Source organism: Parasteatoda tepidariorum, chromosome 6 (assembly GCF_043381705.1).
Source record: "Parasteatoda tepidariorum isolate YZ-2023 chromosome 6, CAS_Ptep_4.0, whole genome shotgun sequence".
In the NCBI taxonomy this organism is placed as follows: domain Eukaryota; kingdom Metazoa; phylum Arthropoda; class Arachnida; order Araneae; family Theridiidae; genus Parasteatoda; species Parasteatoda tepidariorum.
This window is the reverse complement of record NC_092209.1, coordinates 6556514-6573108: the sequence shown is the minus strand read 5'-3', so window position 1 is coordinate 6573108 and position 16595 is coordinate 6556514. Positions and strand designations below refer to the sequence as shown.

Below are 16595 nucleotides of genomic sequence, written 5' to 3'. Positions count from 1 at the left end.
TATTTTTTATTTCAAAATAATTTCATTTATTATTTGTTTTCGAAAATTTCACTTAAATTGACTAAATAATGGCAGCTCATCGCTAGCTGTCGCATAGCAACAAAAACAATTATGAAACAAAGAAAAGAAGAATATTTTACAATCCATTTTCTTATTTAATTAATTTCATCATTTTAAATTTATTTAAATCATTGATCCATATTTAGTTTTAGTTATTAATGCGTTATTTTAATCATTCATAAGAAACATTTATTTGGAACCTTTATCTTTCAAAGTATGAATGATTTGTTTCGATCTTATAATAATATTAAATTATAAAGAGAAAAAATAATTTTGAATATTATTTAAAGAATGTACATATGAAAGTATTTATCTGTTTTAGAAATTTGTTACAAATGCGGTCATTTCTAGATTATAATGGCCTTAAAGTGAGGAAATGTTCCGCATGATTACCAATCTGTGCTTTGTTTTTGGCGTTGTTTCTAAAAATAGCTTGGTAAGAAGACTTTTCATTTCGTTCAAATATTAGTTAAAATTTGGATGTATTTTTTCGAAAATCAGTATTTTGCTCTCGCTTTTAAGTAGTAAAATATATTTTTCTACTCATCGTGTAATCAAGTAAAGTTCATTGACTCGCCTACTATTGCCTATTTATTTTATTTTGAAGAGAGGTTTTATTTTTCTTAGTTGTGAATATCTATCATTTCAACTCCTTTCAAGTGTTTTGAATCATGTGAATTATTTCTTTCATTTTATTTGTTTGGTTATTTTACTATTATTGGTAAGTATTTTTTTTACCTACATTAAAAAATGTAACTATAATTTAATAGTTTACAACAGTCGTATTTGAACAATATAATTAAATGTTTTGAATATTTAATAGTTATTTTATTTAAACATATTTATTTTCTGTACAGTCCAAAATTTAAGAGGTTTATTTTAGTTATTAATTTGAATTATATTTTGATGAAGATTTTGTATTTCTTATTATTAGTTACAAATGAAAAAGTTTAAAAAAAAAAACTTTTTCAAACTATAAATATAAGTGAACCTATGCAGACAGGAATAGATGGTACTTGTTCTCATTGCTCTTTACTTTTCTCCAAGTTTAGTTAAGCTTGCATTTTAATGTCCTGTTCTTTATTTATTATTATTTTTTTTTTACATTCTTGACCACACAATCCTTTGCTAAATATGTAATACCTGAATCATGTTAAATAATACATGATTCAGTTTCGGCTGTATTTAGGTAAATGAAAAAGAAAAACTTATCTCTATATATTATTGTCTCGGAATGTACTTAAGTAATGATCATGGACAATACTTGTTACTGACATTTTGTGTGAGATTATGGTATTAAAAGTGCTTATAGTCTTAAAAAATTATAGTTGCAAAATGTTTTTGTAGTTACACCTTAACTAAAGAAATAACTTAGAAGAAAAATCTAATTAACAACTTGAAACAGAAAATATGGGCTTTATCATAGGCATAAGGATAAAATATATTGTTTATTCGTATCTCGACCAGCCCTATTCAAGGGCACACGAGAGTAGAACATACATTCTACATATAAAACATACATAAAACGCAAATAATTACATTAGCAATAAGTATAAATGGCTTACAAAATATAATGTGCAATGAAAATTTGGAAAAAAACAAATGAGAAGTTTACACAATAAAAGAGCATTAGGTATTGGAGGAACAATGCTTTGGGAATATCAAAGATTGTAAAAGCCAATGGCGTAAGAAATGAATTCAGTGATCAATGTTGAAAAATTTTGAAATGTGCCAAAAATGTGAAGAAGAGAAATAAGTTTTTCAGAGGTCTGAAAAGTAAAAAAAAAAGTATTCAAAAGTCAAAGCTTTGGGAAATTTCAAAAGTCTGAAAAGTCAAAGAATAAAATTTGTAATTCTGAAAAGGCAAATTTTGTGCTCAATTGTATTTGGAATGTGATTTGAGATTAGATAGGGCTTGCAAGTAACTAGGACACAATGCTGAAGAAGTGGGATGATGAGGATTGTGGCACGACTTATAATTTAATAAGAGGGCTGGACCTTTTATTAGGCAAACACAGGCAACCACCGCAAGGTGACAGAGGCAAAGGGTATAAAATTCTGGTTTACAATTTATTTAAAAAGATTACAAAAATATATTTTTAATGGTTTTTATCTTATAAAACATACTAAACTAAACTCAGTTCTGTGACAGCCCATAGAGAGCCAATGCCTACTGAGCCGATCTCAGTTTTCTTGAACTTGGGCTCTGGGATGCAGGAGCAGTTCCAGTTTGGTGGTCAGCCAAATGCAGAACCCCCAGTGTTTAGTCCCCAAGCATGCTATTTTATCGACCCACTGAATGGGTGAAAAGCTGAGTCATCCTTGCCCTGTCCATGGAATAAAATATATGGTCATGAAAAATATTTTTCTTTTTTATTAAACTGTATTTATCAAATAGATAGTGTATTAAATGAATTTTGAGTTCTTAAGTGCTAACTAGACTAAAATTTTTGCATGTCATTATTTCCACAAAAAATATGAACAATTTTCAAGTTGACAGTTGAATAAATAACTTTTTAGTGACCAAAACCATGAATGAATGTAAGAAATAAAAAACTGAAACACATTATTACTAAATAATACTGATATCAGTTTAAAATAAGGTTTCAATGTTACCAGTGCTATTCACATATCATTAAAATACGAAGCAGGAAAAAAAATCAGAAATTAAAGCATTAGAAATGTTCTATTATTTTTAACATTTCATACGTGCATATGAAACTGTCTTGTCTACTGCCTATCTACTCTAAAATGTGTCTTATTCTTCAAAGAGTCTCAGTGACCTATCTCTAGTCTATTATGATAGCTGAAACTTCTCACGCAGGAAACTTTAATTGTTGGTAGAACTGTTATAAGTTAGAGCATATCCATATTCGATTCTGTATAAATTTTGATTCCAAATTGTAAGTAATACATAAGAAGGCTTACTATATGGCTATAGGGGGTTTAATAAACAATGTTTAATTCAAATTTTTTATTGTTCCAGTTTTGTGTAAAATATTGCTTTAATATATAAACTTGAGTAGGACTGGGCGATGTTAAGATTTCAGCATTGTGATGCATCGCCACTCAAACATCTAAATGCTTCGATACATCGCGATGTCACGTTACTGTTTCACATTTGGTTTTGCCAAATTTTGCATTCCTTCACAACTTTGCTTTTTATTTATTTGATGCTACTGTAAAGTAAGACTAAAACTGAAATTTTAAATATATATATCAGATTTTTAAAATTTAAACTTAGTGTGCTTGGAGAAAAAAGGGAGTAAGATTTCGAGAGAGGGATATTCAGATAAAATTTATAAAAAGTGAAAATCTGCCAAAATGCATCTAACTAACATTATACGAATTATATTCATTTTATAAGTTTATATAAACAACTAAGTGATTTATAATTGAATGTTGTTTTTAATTTCGATAAAGTTATATAAAAAATATCATCAATAGGGAAAAAAGTAAGATAGGAGTAAATTAAATGTATGATTTTATAGCCTGGTATATCAATGTTTAGTAAAAAATATTTATTGTAATGGGTTTTTTTTTCTATTTTTTTCTATTTATTATTTTATTTTGATTATTTTCTTCTTTTGGATTAAAATAATTCACTAGACTGTCTTTTTCAATTTAAACAAAACACATCTTTTCAACCTTCAGATTTTGCTGAAAAAAATCGCAAGTTTTTAAATTAAAGAAAGAAGGTATTGAATAAATAGTTAACTAGTGAAACGAATAATTCATTAAAATTTTACATGCAGCTTTGAAAAAAATGAGTCAATTATCTTTAAGGATGAATTAAGAAAGGTAAGAAAAGAAAAAATAGAAATAGTGTTTCAACCTTGGCCAACAAAAATTATTGTTAATTTTCAACATTCTTAAAGATGGTTAGGTATTTTAGACAAAAACACATTAAAAAATTATTACATTAGGAAATAATTTTTCTAGAAAATAAAATTAGAAGAAATTAATGCATTTTTTTCGGCTTTTATATTGTAATAAATTTATCTTAACATGAATATTTTAGCAATTAATATTTGATATTTGTGGATAGAGTACAGTGTATGAAAAAAAAATTACTTTTGACTTAGTGATCGAATTTCAAAAAGTCTGATTTTTTGAAATTTATTTTTCAGAAACTATTAAACTAATTTCTTTTAACTTTTTTTATTTTAAAATAAAAAATGATTTGTTTCGATCTTATANAAATAAAATTAGAAGAAATTAATGCATTTTTTTCGGCTTTTATATTGTAATAAATTTATCTTAACATGAATATTTTAGCAATTAATATTTGATATTTGTGGATAGAGTGCAGTGTATGAAAAAAAAATTATATTCTTTAAAAAAAAAAATTATACCTTACAATCAAACTTTTTTTGACTATTACTAATAAAAAAAATGAATTAAAATCATTTTTGCATAAAATTATCTTTGGATAAACAAATTTTATAATTTTGTGTTAAAATGTTTCAATTCGAGTAAAAAGTTTTCGAGATATGATGAAATACGCAAAAAGTAGCATTGACATCAAGAGATCCTAACTTTCGATCGCTCTCCTGACCAAATAATTTGGACTATATTTCTCAGATTACGGCTACGCCTTATATTTTGAGGGTCAGGAATCACAATCCGTCAAAAAATTTATTCAGATATGTACGTTTTTGTGCCTCACTTTGTAATTAAATATATTGTCTGCTTAAACTAATTAGCATATTTGAGGTCTCTCCCTCAAACTACTAAAGATTAAGTCCTAATATGTAAAAATCCGATCAATAGACCAAAAGTATTAGCCTGCCCCAAAGTATGTCAGCCAACTGTAAAAATAAAATAAAATTTTAAAATGTGCATTGAGCCAACAATTTTAAAAATCTTTATAAACAGAAAAATGAAGAACGGAATAGAAAAAGATTTTTAAAAAATGATGGATTGCGAAAGATAGAAAACTTAGAACAGCCGATGCGTATAACCTCTTGGTCTTTCATTCTCTAGAATTTCTTGAAGAATATCCTTCCATAATTTATTGAGTGCAGTAGAAATATTGAAGGTAGTAACCTTCAATATTTTTGAGGAAATAGCAAAAAACTAGTATTAAAATAAAATTTCTTGGAAAAGGATACAAAAGAAATTATTATGGCTTCAATATTGTAAAAATCAATTTTTTTAAAATTTATTTTCAGAATTATTGCTAACCTAATGTATTATTATGTTGCTAATCTATATTCCGTGAAAATGAAATTTAACTGCACACTCTTATAAAAATCGTTATAAATAGGGAAGATCGAAAAGCAATCAAGTCGAAAAAGAATATGCTGAAGAAATAAAAACGAAACGACTGTCTTAAAAAGAAAATTTGCGTTTGATAAGTTTAAAAACTGGTTTGCCAAAATTTTTTGCGAAAATATTAGATTTTTTATATTTTGTAACAATAATAATAATCACTTTTTAATAATTGAAAACGTAGTCAATATGCAAAATTGCAGCTTTATACAAAATTATTAATGAAAGCATTTTATCCAAATAAAAGGAATGCATTCTTCAGATTTAACAAAGAAAAATAGGTTAAAAAAATAAAATAAACAAGAAGTCTTTTCGGAACTGATCAAAAACGATCTTTTCTTCAACAAGACAAAAATGATCTCAAAGTATTATAAAATAACAAAACATAAATAATCCTCAGAAAATCACTTTCTTTTCTTGGATTTGCACGAATTGAAAAAAGCACCTTTTCATCCTCCATTGGCGATGAGTTAGTTTCACTCCTAGTCACTTCGGAATTCATTGTATCAGCACAGCGCTACTTGATAATTCGCGACGGAAGAAACACATGGGAAAAGATCGTCACGGCAATCTATGTCGCCTCGTGATCGGCGGAAATGGTGTTTGCAAGCTTGCGAACATCGATGTTGAATCTGAAGAATCGCTCTTCTGATGCTTCGTAAAAGACGCAAACCTAAGCATCGGGTCGTCAATGATTACACAACATCAGTGTTTTCCAATGAATTGACGTATCACCCAGTCCTATACTTGATTACTATACCTACATGTTACCTTTGCTGAATAAAAATTTTGTTTCTTTACAAAATTTAATCTATTGCACATTTTCTATCAAAAGGTAAGCTTTGTTGCATTTTGAATTTAAAAAAGTTTCGTATTGGTAATGAAAGTTTGCTGTGTGTATACATATATGTAGCAAAATTTTAATCTGGAAATTAGTTTAAGTTTTCCTGGATAAGTTAGCAGATTTTATTTCTAAAATTGAAGTGAAATCTTAATAATGATTTTAATTTTTTTTTAGTCTGAATTTGTGTAGACATAACTCTTATAATTGTTTACTTTTTCTACAGAATTTCATAAAATTGACGAAATGACACAGGATGTGTCTTCTAATTGTGTTTTAACCAAAAAATGTGCCAATGGGCTGTTGGATACAGCTGAGGATGGTGTTCCATTCTGTGAAGACAGCTGTAATGAAATCAGTATTAGAGAACAACTTTTAGCTGCTAAACAAAGTATAACCTTTCTACAAAATGAGCATGCCATTTTATTAAAAGGTCTTCATGAGGAAATCGAAAGTCTACAAAATCTTTGCAGAGGTCTGTATTTTCTTTAAATTTGCATAAATAAGTTTATTTTACTATTTTTTTATGTATATATAAAACGCGGATATAATGCAGGAAAAAAAAATTTCTGAATTCGAAGCAGTGTTCTCCCTATGTGTTTATAGGTTTAATTCATTTATTTCATTAAACACAAACATTTATTTTATTAGGATTATTTCCAACTAGTTGAATTTTTACAATTTTCTCTTTTTTTGAGAGTATATTAATGAATTTTTTACATTATGGTTTTAAATTTTAAAATTATTTTTTAAATACCTTTTTTAAAAATAATAAAAAGGCATCTTTAAATGTTTATTTTCTTATAATTTTAAGTTTAAATTACGACAAAAGCTTTCAAGTTATTTATCAATAATCATTTATTTTTTACTTACTTTACTTTATTTGAAAAACATTTGTGCATAGTGATTGTCTTTATTTATTTTTTACAAACTACAAATTTTTCTCTTATTTCGATGATAGTGAGAATTACTTGTTGAAAAACACACATAAAATAATCTAAGAGGATAATTTAAAAATTGTTGAGGATCAAATTCAGTTAATATTACATAAGATTACACATTTTGATAAATTTTTACAATGTTAAGAAAGTGCCCTTTCAAAACTCAAAGTGCCCTTTCTCATTCCTAGAGAGAACTCTGATTCTTAGTTGTTTTGATTCTCCTGATTTTATAGATCAAAAATATTTTTGTTCTGACTTTTGTCTGTACAGAAAATTTCTTTTTCTACTAATAGAAATTAGATTTTTAAATCATTAATTTGAGCAATCAATTTTTTTCAGCCCATCTATATAGTAATTGTGTATCATTTCATAGGATTACAATAATTGAATTACAATAATAATCTTATTAAAAATCTAAAAATTCAAAATTTCAAACTTAAGAACTGCCTTCTAATGTAATTCATGGTTCAGTTATATAGTCTTACCTGCCAGATTCAAAATTTCCAACTATTTAGAAACTCCATCATTTTATCAACAAAAAAAAAACTCAAATCAATAATTTTATATTTTCAAGAAGCCGACTGGGTGGCCGAGTGGTTAGCGTGCCTGACTGCGTAGCCGATTTTTGCAGATTCGAATCCCGCTCTGGGCATGGACGTTTCTTTCTCTCTCTGTGTTCTATATCTTTTTCTTCTGTGTGATTGTGTGTAAATATAACCCCCCATATAAACGGGTTTGTGGTTGTATGACGTGCGCGACGCTACTCCACCACCGTGGTTTAGCCATTGGTGCTCACTGGGTAACGAAAAGAGAGTAGCAATTCTGGCATTTCTAAGGCCAATGGGGAAATAGACACAAGTGCCTGCCATTAACAAAAAAAAGAAAAGAAAAGAAAAATTCAGAGACCATACACATATTTATACAATTGTAGTAAAAATCCTTATAAGGGATAGTTGTAGTTAGCAATTATTGATTTGTCTCTTTCATCTGATTTTAAAACTGGTTGATTTTAATCATATCCTAGAATTTTTATGTAGTGCATTGTGGGATCATCTACTAAATTTTGTACAGAAAGTAAAATTAATTAACTACATAAAATTTATTTTATTAAAAAGTTCATAAACTGAATTATAAATTTTAAGTAAATATTGATATGAGGGAACATTCATTAACTTATTAATACTGATTATTTTTTATATAAGAGTACAATAAAAATTTTCTGTGTATTGTTTTCTAATTATTATTAGTTGTTTAATCAATGTATAATAAAATTTCAGTATTGTAAAGTTATACTGAATCTGCTCTAACTCATTTAGTAAACAAAGTGATTTTGAAATAAAATAATGTATATTATTATTCTTTTGCGATAAAATTTGGTTTAGTTATACTTAAGTAGAGCAAATTGTTATCACACATATATATATATATATTTTAATTTGTTGTTTTCTCTTTTTAAAAGTAATCTGGTATATATGTAGTATACTGTTCAAATCTCCTGATTTTATTGAAAAATGCCATGATATTTTTTCTTTTGCCCGCTGTGAGGCTTGCAATCGGTAATAACTTATTCTTAAGTGTAATATGAACAATGTCAATTTGGCTTGATAAATCAAATATTGAATAGTATGTGTATAATTTCAAATTAATAAATGTTTGAAATTTTGGGGCACTCTATCTTATATAAAAATTATTAAATTATAGCAGGTTTTAATGTTTCTCAGAGTAAAATTAATTTCATTATTTTTTAACTGTGTATAAATTACTTGCATAATTTATTTTCAAATAATGTCTTGAACTATATTTGTTTCAATCGTGTTATAGTTATGTCATGTTATAGAGAATGTAAAGGTCTAGGCAATTTTCTGTTTAAATAAGAGTTGGTCAAAACTATTTACACAAATGAGCTTGATATGTAATACTTAAATGAAGAAATTATAATGAGCAAAAATTATAGTGAGTAGAAATTATAGTGAGAAAAATTATAGAGGGAAGAAATTATAGAGAGAAAATAGCTTCTACATTAACTACTCTCTTTTAAAAATTTATATTATATCTATTTTAAAACAATGCATCGACCATTTGAACATACAAAGATTTGAACATACAGTCTCTTATTTTTCAGCTTAAATTTCGCAGTTTTAACTATTATAACTGTTTTGAGCATGAAACCAATTATCATAAAGACAGGCCTGCCTCTTTTTTTAAACTTTTGCAGTTAGACTTACTATCAATTATAGCATTCTGAGATGCAACAGTAAATTTCAGTGCTATATTTCATATAGCTTACATATTTATTGTAGCAATAAATGCATGGCTCAACTGGTCATATAATTGAGGGGTTTAAGAGAAGCTCTCATTGTTGCTTTTCATTACCTATCAATAAATTAAATTTTTTTTAGCAATTTTAACTTAAGAAAATATTAAATCACTATTAAAGGGAATGAAATTTCAGAAAATAACCTATTTCTTTTCTAAAAACTTCAATATACTAAATTTCAAAAAGTTTATAAAAAAAAAACTAGTCAATAAATCAAAGCTATGATGGCAATAGCATAACTTCATAAAACTTTTTAAATAAGAAATTGACGATTTATTAAAATGTCCTCATCAATTCTGGTAACTCATGAAATTGTGTTTTCATTAAACGAATTTAACTGTATTTATAAAGCAACATACAAAATATTTTAGATAAGATAGAACATTTAATTTATAACGACTGAAGATATACCCATTTTTAACCACTCAGAAATTCAAATATCACAGCCTTAAAAGTAAGTTTCATGCTCTTCGCCTTAGAAAATATCAAGTTTTAAGATAACAAAAATGCACATAAAAAATAACACTATTAATGAAATACAAACTCTGTACATTACTTTTAATTTATGTTATTGTTAATGAGAATAAAATTTTTAAGTAATTATCTTAAGTTAATCATTTCTATTAAAAACAATAGTTTCTTAAATTCGTCTAGTTTTTAACCATTTTTATTTAAGCCGGCTAACCTTGACTCCTGTGATGAATATTTTACTGTATACTATGCATTTGTCTAAATAATTTATTCTTTAATATAACAGGAATTTTTTTTCTATATATCAAAGTGATTTTTTACTGAGTATCATTCTAACATTGGTATTTATTTTTTATAGATCTTCAATTTCGGTGTGAAGTTATTGGATGTATTCTTCCTGATAATGGTTGGTTAAGTTTTTGGTTTTTTAATAGTGTTGATCAATTTGACCTTATTTATTTTGAAAACATGTTTGTTTATTTACTGTTTAGTTTTTAAAATCAATCCTCTTTGAAACAATAACTGTTTTTAATCTCAGTTTTAAATAATTTCTTAAAATGATATGCTTGATTACTGTTTTTTGTAAATGTTAATTTTTTATGTAATTTTGTTTTTGTATATACTTTTTTAATTTTATTGCAGGGCTGGGGCAATATTTTAAAGCACTTAGTTTTTGTTCGCTGCACTTCTTAAGATATTTATTGAAAGAATAATTTTTGAAGTATCTATTACATTGTATTACGTTATTAACAATGAAATGTATATGTATAAAAGGTATCAATAAATTACGAACTAATTGTATTATTAAAATAAATATATTCAATAATTTAAAACAACTAAAAAATATTTATTTTCTTATGGACTTAATGCAATCGAACTGCCGTAATTTTAAACTTATACCAATAAAATTAATTTTTTCTATTAAATCAACCAATCATTGTAAAATTATATACATCATTTTAACATTTTGTAATAAAGAATCTGTTATCTTCATTTTGTGATAGCATTCTTCTTTATCTATCTGTAACATGTTCATGTTGTTAATTCAAAGAACAGCAAACAACATTCAACAGCTATGAACATCATACTTGAAACTTTGTAAAACCATGCAAAAAAATACAAAAATGCATAAGATCTGAAAATAAAAAAAACTCGAATATGCAGTTTCTTTTAATCTTGTGGGCACAATTAAAAGTAAATTAGCAAAATCTCTCTTTTATCTCTGATGATTGCTGCAGAAATTATAAGTTAATTGATATTACATGTTTTCAGGAAAAAAATTATTATATATATGAAAAAACTATTATATATTTGCAAATTGTCAAATTCATTTTGACTTCTTTTTTATTTTTAATTTTCTAATATGCAGTATAAATTATACTATATACATTTTTTCCCGTCTTAAAAGTAATTTATTTTCCCAATATTAGGAATAAAGAAAAATCTTTTAATCTTTATTACACTTTTGAGAGTTAAATTATACAAAATATGTTTTTAACCCATTGATCACCTATATAATAGTGCCTCTTTTTTAGTAGCATTCAAAATATTTACATAATTATAAAATAATTGTGTCTTTTATTTCAGAATTTTTCAAATGTAGTCCAAAAACTCTTGAGCAGAAGGTTGAGAATTTATTAAAAGAGAACACAGAACTAAGACGGAAGCTGAACGAAAGTCACCAAGCCATTGACATTCTTGACCAAAAAGAAAAGTTAGCATTGTGGCAACACCACCAGGAACTGGAACAAAGAGACGAAACCATACTTAGCCTCGAGAAAGAGTTGGAGGCCAAATGCAACACCATTACCCAGCTCACCTCAGCTCAAGGTGCAAGAAGAAAAAAGGGCAACTTCTGGCGCCGCTTCAGTTTCACCTCCTCTAACCATCCTTCAACGTCCACTTCTGTGCCTCATTCCAAAATCCACCCTCCTCGCGTAGAGCATTTGAGCAAAGAGGATCTTCCATCTGAAATGCAAGGATCACTCACATCTTATGAATCTCAATACCAGAGTTATTCCTCATATTCTTCCCTCTCTGATAAAAGTGTGTCTGACGATGAAGGTCTAGGCCATCACACTCAGGGGGAGTACAAGAAGAAACTTGCATCTAAAACAACGGTCAAACTGCCGCCCATCACTGGCCTGCCAACCGTTTCAAACCGCCAACTCGTGCGACAGCAGTTGAGAGTCCACGGATACCCCAACCAAGTGGCAGCCGATTCATTGGCCATCGATCAAATACAATCACCCGAGATGCCCCTTAAGAGGACGAATATGACTTGATTTCTTTTGTGGGTATTTAGTTCGAGTTTGAAATTGAGAGAGTTTGTCAGCCCTACAAATTGACACAAAGTTCTTAATTTTGTACCCAAAGTTTCATTTCTGTATAGGTTTTGTGACTCGGTAATTTATTTATTTATTATATAGTTTTTATGCAGATAGCTTTTATGACTTAATAATTTATTCTTTTCATTTTTATGTACCGTTGTATACTCTATCTGCCAAGAAATATTTGGATACTTACGATAGAAAGTAAAACAAAATTTTATTCCTATGCAATCGTTTGTAAATCTCCCACAAGAGCCGATTATATGCGCAACTCAAGGAAGAATACTCTCCACAAGTCCTAGCATTATGACTCTTGGTATTTTCTTCCACTCAGTTTGAGGTAATATGTAATCAACTTTTAGACTATTGCACCCCTTCATTTGGCATGGTGATCAATCCATTGGGTTAATCCTATTGTCTTCTTACCAGTCTATGCTTAACCTCTCAAGAATACAGCTGGCATTTTTGTCCTTGAAGTAGCATGGGTTTAACCTATAAAACTGCTACAATATAGGACACACTCAGTCATTTGAAGAAAAGGTCCACACCAAGAGAAATACCCCCAGATAACTATTTTATCTTGATAATGGGTGTCCAAATACTTATTGACAGATTGTATATATGCATTGACTTTAGCAATTTTTGGGCCTTACTCCCCTATTGATAATCAGCAACTCTTTATTGGTCCAGCAGTTTGGAACATAATGCATATGTAAAGCTTTTATACTTGCACTGTTTATGGTTATTTGAATGGGAGTGAGAACCACAAGCATAAAGCTTTCATTGGCCTATAGCTGTTTAGTGTGATGCAGGAGTGCTAGATTTTGACACAAAAAACAGAATTACTTAAGAAAATATGCTTCATCTGTAGGAAAAATTTTCTTTTATAAAATATTTTACTTACTTTTTTAAAAATCGTGTTGAATGTTTTTCCCCCCTCTTAAGTGAATAGCATGTCACCCCTGTGTGCAGAATACCTGTGACATTGTTGTGGAACTTCATAGAATTCTTTCAGAAAGATTTTTCATTTGGGAAATAATAAAATTTGGTTTTTTATCTTCTGAAATTTTGCAGAATTTTGAGCTGAATTTTTAAAAAATAAGTATTTATTTTTTTTTTGCAGAATTGTTTTCAAAAGATTGTCTTCCCCGTGTACCGGAGACGAAGGAAACGCCCGTGATCTTCCATAGCCTTTAATCTCAATCGGAATTCTTGCCTAGTTTCGCTAATTTCAATTTTTCGCAAAATCTCGTTAATAAGATATTTATTCCTTCTCTAAAAGCAACTCTCCTCTTTTTTTTCTGCATGCGCTCTCAATCACGCACATTGTTTTTTTTTTAAAAACTCAGAATTGCAAGAGCAAGACATAACTTTGAAATTAAGAAATTCCTTAGCGATTTGGAGTGGCTTCAGATATAATTTAAAATTGATAATATAAAAAGTATTTTCAAAATCACGGGAATTTAAAAAATAGTTCGCTCTAGAAATGTTTGGGTTTTTTTTTTTAATTTTCCAATTAAATATGGCTGAGTCAGATTTCCTTACAAATTCAGATGTGTAAAATAACTATTAAATCAATGTGGTATATTTGATTTGTACCTCCTTCTATTTGGCTGAAATAATTCAATATTTTTAACATGATATTATGGCATGAAAATTTCAAATCACATATTTAAGTAATTACTTCCACCAATTCTTTCACTTAAAATTGATAACATTTAATTAATATCATTTACTATCTTTATTTTATTTGGTCATGAGATCCAAATATTTGTAATGCTTGTTTAGGAATATATCTAAGCATTATGAGTTCAAAAGGAAAGACTCGTTAAACTGAAATTGGGTTGGTTACTGGGTTATTCCCTAAATGAAGTTGGGATAATTAGTGAAAGAAAAATCTCATTAAATATAGATTGACTCAACTAATTTGTTTTTTAAGTATTTAGATAAGTTTTATATTACTATATGGGATTTTGTATTCCCACTCTCTAAAATAAAATAGGGGTAATTACTGAAAAAAATTATTTATTCAACTTATTGTTTAATTAATTAGCTATGCTTTTCAAAGACATTATTTCAATAATGTTATAAAAAATAATTTCGTGTATTTCTTCGCAATTTTAAATAATTACTTTTTTTATACTTGCAATTATTTTGTAATAGTAATTTTAACTGCATAAATTACTGTACACATTTATACATAAAATGTATTATAAAACTAAATATAACTTATTTACCTTTTAATTGTGAGGTAGTGATTCAATATGTTTATTAAAAAATTTTGCATAATAAAGTAATATTATTGAATAACTTAATGTAAAGGAACAATGCTTCTAGTTTTAAGTTTTGAATTTGGAGAAGGATTGTCCAGATTCTTACTTTCCATTTATAACAAAAATAGCTAAAATGACAAATTAAGATATACACATACAATTAGTGTTATGGTTCAAAACATTTTAATGTATCTTAAATACCTCTATCAATAAAATAAATCAGAATAATAACTGCCCTTCAATAAGAGATAACTAAATCATTTACACACATGTAAGTGCTGTTATAATAATTTTATGTTGATGGCATCAAAGGTTTCTTCTTTGTAACTTATGGGCACCATTTTATCTGTCTAATAAGAATGTGCTGACAACAATTTTAAACCATTTTCTTTTCGTTTTATAAAGAAAAAAATAATAATTTTCTTTCTAATAATAATTTTCTTTCAAAATTATAAGTTTAAGAATATAACAGACATGAAATAATATATTCAATTTTATTTACTCTCAGTCATGAACAGAAAACATTTCAATCAATTTAAATTTGTAGCTATAAGCATATTTTTTATGTTTTTAATTCTTCTACTTGATCACCATACATGTTCTCTAAATGTGAAACATTTTTAACCAAAGCAAAATAAGTTGTGTGTATTTTATGTTTTTTTCATAAAATCTACTGAAATTTTCTCCTTATCATGTTAGCAAGTGTCAATGATTTTTATAAATTATATATTTATACATAGCTGCCAACTCTACTGGATTTTGCCATTTTCTCTTAGTCTACCGGTATAATAAATATTCTCCTGGTTTAGGACATTTTAGAATTGTGTAAATTTTCGAAAAAAAAAATCCCTTTTGGAATAGAATTATTACGCAATTTCTTACTTGTTTGAATATTTAAATAAGTATTGCTAATACATAAGGAAGCGAGCCTTACTTATAATAATCAGTTTAAAGCTTTTCTTTTCCTTTGTTCTGAAAATTTCAGTTTATTTTTATTCAAACTTTCTTTTTAAATTATAAAATCTTTTAAATATCAGTAATGATTTACATGTCTACTACTATTTGAGATTAGGAGTTAACATTATAAAAAAAATATTTCAAATTCATTTAATGCCAATCATAAATGGAAAATATTGCAGACCATTTATGAGTGTTATGATATCATTAGTTATAGTATTAAAGTTAAAAAGCTTAGTTAGTGTGTAAAAAAGTTTCTGTATTTTGATGACAATAAAAATCCCTAAAATTCCCTCTATGTAAAATATTTAGTATATTATGCAACAGTTATCATGAAATTTATGTTATTTTGTAAGCTCTACTGGATTTTTCCTATCCATGTTGATAGGTCAATACAATATTCGTCATTATTTGTAAGTAAAATATGTTTTCTAAACTTAGGGCATTAAGAGTTGAGAGGTCTGGTTTTCCCTTTATTGGTTTGCTGAACAAATGTGATAGACAAAAGTTTGCGATATACTCATTTTGTGTTTTCTTAATGATTTTAGATTTCTTGTGAAAGAATTTTGTTTTGCATTTGATATTGTGAAGTGAAAAAACTGCTTTTAAATATGGCAATGCATTTCAACCTGTGATCTTATTGTGGTCCTGACAAAGTGTATTATTTTTTTATAGTGGAAGAATAAATGTTTATGACTTTTCTATTTTTTTTTTTTTTTAATCTGTCTTACAAATGAAAAGCGTGTAGTGCTTAGGGAAAATGTTTTCTCCGGCACATTAGTTGCTTAGAAATCATGGGAAAAACAATTTTATGAATCTCTTCGTTGTATAACAACGATGAAGGCGTTAGAAAATTTTCTCCTGAAAGTAAATTATTTAACATCTCTCCTAAACAGTGGATTATTCATCAAAATTTATTCTGGAACTAGATGAGGGGTTAGTAAATCTTAAAATTGAGTACTTGTACTTCGAGGAGAAGATCAAACATACCCACACATGTGACGTGATCTATGACGTCAATGTTGAGCGGAGTTTTTACACGTGAGTTAGAATGTTAATTAATGAGAAATTAATTAAATACAACGCCGTAAATACATTGAATTTGTTTAAATATAATTCTATATTAGATTT

At 27.4% G+C, this 16595-nt stretch overlaps 1 protein-coding gene across 5 annotated transcripts in view; it reads left to right on the top strand.

Annotated features, from left to right (window-relative positions):
• The first annotated feature begins 67 nt into the window (after positions 1–67).
• Positions 68–16595, top strand: part of LOC107439260 (coiled-coil domain-containing protein 92) — an 879443-nt gene continuing 862915 nt past the window's right edge. The window contains exons 1-6 of one of the 5 annotated variants that reach the window (XM_071181958.1): positions 94–274; positions 383–496; positions 688–781; positions 6402–6650; positions 10263–10310; positions 11492–12602. In XM_071181958.1, the coding sequence (XP_071038059.1) occupies positions 6422–6650; positions 10263–10310; positions 11492–12189 (975 nt within the window). In that variant the 5' untranslated portion in view covers positions 94–274; positions 383–496; positions 688–781; positions 6402–6421 and the 3' untranslated portion in view covers positions 12190–12602. Of the gene's footprint in view, positions 275–360; positions 497–687; positions 782–6401; positions 6651–10262; positions 10311–11491; positions 12603–16595 lie in introns of those variants that run through there. The other 4 variants (XM_071181955.1, XM_071181957.1, XM_071181959.1 and 1 more) reach the window with 4 other exon arrangements.